The following is a 7,956-nucleotide window of genomic DNA, read 5'->3' as shown; positions in this document are numbered from 1 at the left end:
ATGAATTCATCTTCTCTATTACCATCAGAAGGAGCAGCACTACCAGAAGAACTACTATTCCCTGCAGCAGTAGCAACACCGTCATCAGACTTCATGGTTCCTAATATTGTACTCAATAGTTTTTGCGTGGGAATTAATAATGACAATGAGAAGAAGAAGGACAGTGAGAGACCTATCTCTGCACAAAGCATAGCGGCAAGGGAGAGGAGAAAAAAGATCACAGATAAGACACAAGAGTTTGGAAAGTTGGTTCCTGGTGGACCAAAGATGAACACAGCTGAGATGCTCTATGCAGCTTCTAAATATGTGAAGTACCTTCAAACTCAAATTGGTATGCTTCAACTTATGAACACACTCCAGGTTATTTTTTGGATGACTGTAATATTACTATGGTCTGAGAATGAAAAATGATGTTTATATTTTTTTTTCAATATATTTTTTTAGAAATTTTTGTTTAGAATTAAGTTTTATATTCAGTGGTGCAACTTCATGTACTCTTTGCTGCCTTAATCTTTGCTCTTTCCTTTTCTACATTGTTTAAGGTTGCATTAATTGTAAATATCCGAAATATTATTTTTGGAGAAATTATTTGTATGTTATTTATTCATGAATTTCTTTTATTACCTCTAATATTTAAAATTATTTGAAATCAATGATTAATTACATATTAGATATTAATGGTTTAGAATCTTTTGCTTGTCCCTCACTTGTGCATAATAATTTCTGTTCGAATTTAAAATGTTTTATTTTTTTTAAACAAAATAGAATAACCGAAGATTAATTCTACATGACTTCGACATTGCTCCTCAGGAATAAATACTTGTTATTATTGCATACATGTGGTTAGTTATATACCACTACATGTGTTCACTATTGCTGCCACTTCCTTAAAAATTTGTGTAGTAATTGATTGAAGATTATATACGATTAAATTTAGTATGAGAGATTCTATCAAAAAAAGTTTAGTATGAGAGATAGAGATAGAGATACAAAGAGAGAGAGAAAGTGAAGGAGCATTTTAACGAAACAGTTATTTGACTGGGAGGATTTGGTCAACACAACAAGAGAAACTTTAGGAACAAGAATTATAAATTTAGAGAAATAAAAAATAAAACGACCCACTTATCTACTGTTAATATGTAACTGCCTCTTTTCTATTATTTATATTGGGTAATTGCAAGAGATTTTTTAATATTCTTTTTTGAACTATATATTAGAGAAGTGGTCCACCAATTAAAAACAATAATTTTAGCAATTTAGTTCATGAGAAGTGCAATTAGAAATAATGGACTGAGCACTTGTGTGTATCTAACATTCTTGCTTTTTTATAAGTTTTAATTGCGTTTGTTCAAACATTTTTGCTTATCATATTTTACTATAATAATAATGGTTGTAGAAAGAAGATGAGGTTGCTCCTCCAAGTGAAGATCTATGTGCTCTTATTACTTCTCCCTGTGTTCAAGAGAAGCTTTATTCTGAGGAACTATGCTTTGTCCCTAAAGACTTTGTTACAGCTTTGACAAATCAGCGTGATATTCGATCAAAGCCTACCATCTTTAAGGATCTTAAAGAGTTGATTGAAACAAACAATGTGCAGAAGAAAGCATAGCAACAACATTCATTCTTTTTTATTTATTATTTATTATTTATTATTAGATGCTAGCATGAGTTGTTTTCAGCATACAATTTTTTCTTCCTTTTTTTTTCTGTTGCTTCAGTAGATATTTTTCTTGGTGACTTTCACAATTTTTTTTGGTGACTTGTTGCTTCAGTAGATATGTTTGCTCTTTTCTCGAGAGCCTTAGATTTCATTTCATATGAACGGAACAAATTTAATGCGTTTCTTTGAATTTTTCTTGTCAAATGGTGAATTCACCTCATGATCCTGCTCAACACTTATTGTTAACAGTTAATTTTGTTATGCTTAATGATCAGGTTAATTTTTATAAATTTTTTAATAGACTGTACATATTTTTAATGAATGTTACTTTATTTATTATCGGAAAAGCTCGGCTTGTATGCTTTACAAGTTTATTAAACAATAAAATTAAAATACGCGCTTATAACATCCCGCGTATATCTAACTTCCAAATTTAAAATATTTGTTTCCTTCTTCGTTTTCGTTATTTTGAGATTTGGTTCTTCTTCTTCTCGCGCGTCTTCTCTCATTCTTCTCCATCGATCTTTTCCTCTCCTTTTCTCACTGGTATGTTCTTCGTTTACGTTACCTTTTTCTCTCTCTACAACTCGAGCTTCGTTTTCTCTTTTGATTTGTTGTTTTCTGAAATCAAAGTTTGAACTCGTTTTGAAGATAATGGATCATTCAATCTCAGATTGTCAGCTGAATCCAGGCGAAGTGGATTATGAATTTGAATCTAACGAAGTTCCTGAGGTTTGATTTACATAGGATTAGTATGAATTTTCTTTCAGTAATTTGTATAGCATTGTGTAGTTTAAAAATTGCTGAACATTGACTGTGAAAGTAACACGTTAACATGAATCTGTCGATTCAATGTATTAGTTGTGATTAATTACCTGAATTTATAGCAGACACTCGGGTGTAGATCAATTCTTCTTTGGGTGTATTTTAGCTAGAAGTGTGGGTGTATCTACACTTTACTGGTTTTTTGTTATTTTTATTTGAGTTGTTGTTGTTCAGGTGTATTATATCAGACATGATTGGGTGTGTTTTTAGTTTTTGACATGTTGTATTCTGCAGCCTGTGTATTGACAGTTTATGGCTTTAAAGGTCATTCTGTAGTTGAGTTGTTGCGGTTCGGGTGTATCATATTAGACATGATTGGGTGTATTTGAATCATATCTATGGGTGTATTCACAGTTTCTGACACGGTGTATTGTGCAGCCTCTCTCGGTTGTTGATGACGAGCTTGTTCCAAAGGTCGGAATGACCTTTACCACCCTTGAAGATGCCGGAAAATTTTACAGGAACTATGCCAAGGCTGCAGGTTTCTCTACAAGAGTTAGGTGCACAAATAGGAAGGGAAACGAGATTAAGAATCAACTGATTACATGTAGCAGAGAGGGAAAATGGAAATCTAAAATATCTCCAACCGAGAAGACCAATCCGACAGCCGGTGTAAACTGTCCTGCAAGAATTTATATACACACATTGAAGGATGTCGGTGCTTGGATCATTTCAAAGGTTGTGCTGGATCATTCACACCCCTGCTGTCCAAGCAAAGCAGAGATGCTCAAACAGCACAGGGAACTAAGCATGTCCATTCGTCGTACGATAGAGAATAACGATGAGGCCGGTATCAGACCAAGCAAAACCTACCAATCATTTGTTGCGGCTGCCGGGGGTCACCGCGAGTTAAATTTTATCGAAAAGGACGTGAGGAATTACATTACCAGGGAAGTGCGGAATGTTTCCGAACAAGAAGATGCAAAGGAATTCGGGAAATATTTCTTAAGAATGAAAGAGAAGAATCCGAATTTCTTTTTTGAGCTCGAACTCGAGGAGGATCAATCGATTAAGCTGGCTTTTTGGGCCGATGCAAGAAGCAGAGCCGCCTTTGAGTATTTCGGAGACGTCATTTCATTCGACACCACCTACAATACAAACAGGTAACAAACTGTCCCTTTTTATGATGCTAAATTAATTTATTTTTACGAATCCGCGGCAGAGGTGTATATTGGCTGTTTCATTGGGTGTATTCGAAGCATTTGTTGGGGTGTACCTAATGATTTTGCATTCTGGACCATGGTAATTTGTTTCAGGTATAATTTGGTCTGTGGTTCTTTTGTCGGGGTGAATCACCACGGTCAGTCAACACTTCTCGGATGCTCTTTGATGAAGAACGAAGAAATTGAATCTTTCAAATGGTTATTTCAATGCTGGCTTCGTTGCATGGGAGGAAACGCTCCGAAAGGGTTTCTCACCGATCAGTGCGCATCAATGAAAAGGGCTTTAGAGGCCTGTATGCCAACAACAGTTCATCGCTGGTGTATTTGGCACATCATGAAGAAGATTCCAAGAAAATTAAACGAGTACAAGGGACATGCCAATATCGAACAAGAAATGAGCCATGTTGTTTGGAACTCTCATAGCAAAGACTCATTCGATAGGAATTGGAACGATTTTCTACTGAATTTTGGTCTTGCGGACAACAAGTGGCTTTCAGGTAATGTTTTTTTAAAATCTGCAGCAGAGGTGTAAATTGTACGTTCTTTCGGGTGTATTTTACAGTCTGTGTTTGGGTGTATTATGCAGATCTGTACGAAGACCGTCACATATGTGTTCCTATCTATCTGGATCACCACTTCTGGGCAGGAATGAGAAGCACACAAAGGAGCGAGAGCATGCATTCATTTTTTAACAAGTACATCACCCGGAACAGCTCGCTTATTCAGTTCGTCAAACAGTACGATAATTGCCTCGAAAGCAGGGAGCAAGCAGAGAGAGAATCAGATGCTGCAGATTTTCATACGGTCATACCGTGTGCAACCAAATCCTCCATTGAAGCTCAGTTTCAAGATGCGTACACTCACGCAAAGTTTAGGGAAGTCCAAGCGCAATTCAGAGGAAAGGCGAATTGCATCACCAGATTAAAGAATTCCGCTCTAGGCTATTCAGTATACGAAGTCGTAGAACAAGTTTCCAGCTCAATATTCAACAAATTCGCGGTTACCTACGACTCAGTTGCAGCCGAGGTAAAATGCCAATGCTTATTATTCGAGTTGAGAGGGATACTGTGCCGTCACGCACTAAGCGTGTTAAGCTTCGAACAAGTAAGCCAAGTGTCCCCTAGATATATACTGGAACAAATTTAGCAAGAAGGTAAAGAGGCGACACACACACATCAAGAGCAGCCACGACGAGCCGCTGATGGAGCCAAGAAGCAAGAGGTTCGACCAATTGGTTTTTCGTTCGCAAAATATTTGCGAATTTGCCTCCGAATCGGAGGAGCTGACTGCAATTCTGCACCGTGCGTACGATAACACCATGGCCGAGATGGAAGCATTAAAAGCCAAAAGGAAGGGGACATCTTCTTTATCCCACGAAGACGCCAACTTGGAATCCGTTAACGAGCTTCAAAGCCCGCCAAGGATTCGAACAAGAGGACGTCCAAAAAATAGGCTAGGTTCAAAGCTGGAGAAACAGATTGCAAATGCCACAAAGAAGAAGAAGACTAAAGTTTTAAGCGAGGTAAAAGTAATGTTCTTTAAATTTGTGGCGATTGAGTTTATTTTTCTCGTTAATAGTTTAGCTAATGCGTGAGTGTTATATTCAGATAAACATGTTTGATGCTGCATCAGCGGCACATTCAAATTGCAGCCAATATCAAGGACACGTTATAAATTATCAGTTCAGGGTACCAGCAGCAGGGGATAACTCTTTGGGTGTATAGTTATATAGAATATGGGTGTAAAAGCACTGTTCTTTTTGGGTGTATTTTTGTTAATTCACAATTTACATATAGACACATATATAGATACATATAGAACAAAAGCTGTAAAAATTCGCAGGTTATGGGCGTATATTTCATTTGATGTTTTTCTTCATATTTTAGTACATGTAATTCATACATTTTGAATACAGTACAGAAAGTTGGGTGTATATTTTATTCAATCTTGGGTGTATTATTAGACTTGCATTGGGTGTAACAGTTTATAATTTGCGTTTATATATGCCTTGATTTTTTGCTTCATATTTTACCACCTGTAATACAGCTTTTGAATACATCACAGGCAGTTCACCATCACAGATAGTTTAACTATGGGAAAAAATATACATGTAATAGAAGTTGTTGATAAATGGCAATATTTACATCATTTGTTCAATTTACATACTACCCAGCAGTTGGATTACCCAGTTTCTATATCAGCAGAATTAATCTGACAAAACGGACTCAATAATACAGAGGATGGCTTCGATAGCCTTATAGCACTACTCTCTCTAATTGCCCGATCTCTCTGTTTATTCATCTCACTGAATAGTATCCGGGAAGCATACTCCACTCTATAGTGGTCCACCTCCTCCTACAATTAAAAAGTATATTCTGTTTAAACAGCAATATTAATTCAGTAAAGTAATACAGAGTTATATAGTTCTAAAGACAGTTACCTGTGGCCGATTATCCCATTCATACTTCCCCTTTTTGATGTTTTCCGGCTCAATTAACTCAAGCCACTTCATAACGTAGATAGCGCAGTCATAGCTGAAAACGAAGAAAATAAATTACAAATCTCATTTAGGAAAGTTTAATGTTCAGAGTCACAAATTTATACCTTGTTTTTTGGCCTGATATTTTAACATATGATGCTTTAATTTTCTTCTCGTTCTCCCCTTTCTGCAGAGGTTCTCCGCCGGCATATGTTATCAATCTTGAAAATACATATCCCTTAAATACCAAAACAAATCAGAAAATACACCCGAATGAATGGACAAGATACACCCAACTGAATGGACAATATACACCCAACACAACTAACGAAATAGACCTATCTATTAAAGTAAAGAAGACAGAGGCAAGTTACAGTGAATTTATTAATGTCCTTTCTCTCATCGCTTGGAGCTTTTTTGTGTAGCGGGTCAAGTATTTGACATTTCCGCTTTGTTGTATTTATCAGCCATAACCACCAATGCCCCGAGTGGCAAACAGGAGCAAAAATCTGAAGGATTGCCACATTTCAACAGTGTGTTATTTTATTTGGCATATAAGTAAATAAGCGAACTAACAAATTTAGCAAACGAAAACTTACATATGGATGCGAACTTAATTTTTTTTCTATCTATGAAGGGAATGAAACAAGGGTAGGCTTCCACCCTGAATTCCTTTTTCGTTTTCGGGGATATGAATTCCCCCCTTGGGTGATCCGAAAGTGCCATGCTCTGCAAGAATTGCGAAACAAGAAATGAAATACTGAAAATACACAGCTTACACCCAATCGAACCTAAACAATACACCCAAATCAATACAGAAAATACACCCAAAGTTCATAGAAGTAACACTTACCACAATATCGGGGGGAGGGGAGACAGTATATTTGTTCCCGAAACCTCTTTTCATTTTTCTGGTTTAGGATGAGGCAGATGGCAGATACAATCTAGAAATATATGCCGAAATCGATTTTACATTAATAAAGATTGCAGTTGACTTTGGTGTAAAAACATTAATGTTATTCTAATATTACCTGAGATTCTATATCACTTTTTGCCTGGAGGGATGCAAGGTGCATTCTGATCAAAATGTATTCTCCTTGGCCAATCAGAGTGCAAATCTCCTCATACTCGTCAGTATTGCCATCTGCGTCTTCCTTCAGTCTCGTCCCCCAGATGTAGCACTTTTGTTTCATATCATCTGGAATTCGATTTATTCCCCCAGGAGTTTCAAACTTTGCAGAACTTTCTCCCCAGTCTCCCTCTGAATTTGTGGACTTTCGTCTTTTCCCTTCGCCGCACTGCTTGCTAATTTTTGGACCAAACTGTCTAATTGTTCTAGCATACTTGCAGTTTTTGGAGATTTTTCCCTTTCTGTCTCCTGCGTTGACGCCCCCTCCTGGCTTGAATCAGTCAATCCAAGGCTGAATGATGGCATCCCTGGATCTGTTTTAGGAACATAGGTTGCTGTCCGTGCCATCATCAACAGGGCAGCAGCGTCTTCTGCGGCTGGATGACTGCGTCATGATGTATAACAATAAGAGTAAGAATAAGAATATACGGATGATAAGCAAAGATTGATTTTAGTCTGATGAACTTACATTTTAGTTGGAGCTGGGGAAAGCGTGGGTGTGGTTTCTTGAAGTTGTTTGGGGGGTTCAGGAGTGCTGCACAGTTACACAAAATTAATCATGGCGTAAAAAAAAATTGGTCAGGAACAATATACACCCAAACTGTTAGCAAATATACACCCAAACTCTAAACAAATATACACCCAATACTATTTCTTACGTTTCTGTAGTCCCTTCAATCCGTAGCATAGGGGTTGGTTC

General features: G+C 37.1%; 1 protein-coding gene across 1 annotated transcript; it reads left to right on the top strand.

Annotated features, from left to right (window-relative positions):
* LOC112705146 (transcription factor bHLH52-like) lies at positions 1-1,609 on the top strand. Its single transcript, XM_025756001.1, has 2 exons — positions 1-360; positions 1,397-1,609. The coding sequence occupies exons 1-2, from the start codon at positions 1-3 to the stop codon at positions 1,607-1,609; spliced, it is 573 nt and encodes a 190-aa protein (XP_025611786.1).
* The last annotated feature ends 6,347 nt before the right edge of the window (positions 1,610-7,956 follow it).

Source organism: Arachis hypogaea, chromosome 8 (genome assembly GCF_003086295.3).
Source record: "Arachis hypogaea cultivar Tifrunner chromosome 8, arahy.Tifrunner.gnm2.J5K5, whole genome shotgun sequence".
Taxonomy (NCBI): Eukaryota; Viridiplantae; Streptophyta; class Magnoliopsida; order Fabales; family Fabaceae; genus Arachis; species Arachis hypogaea.
This window is presented reverse-complemented; position numbering and strand designations above follow the sequence as displayed.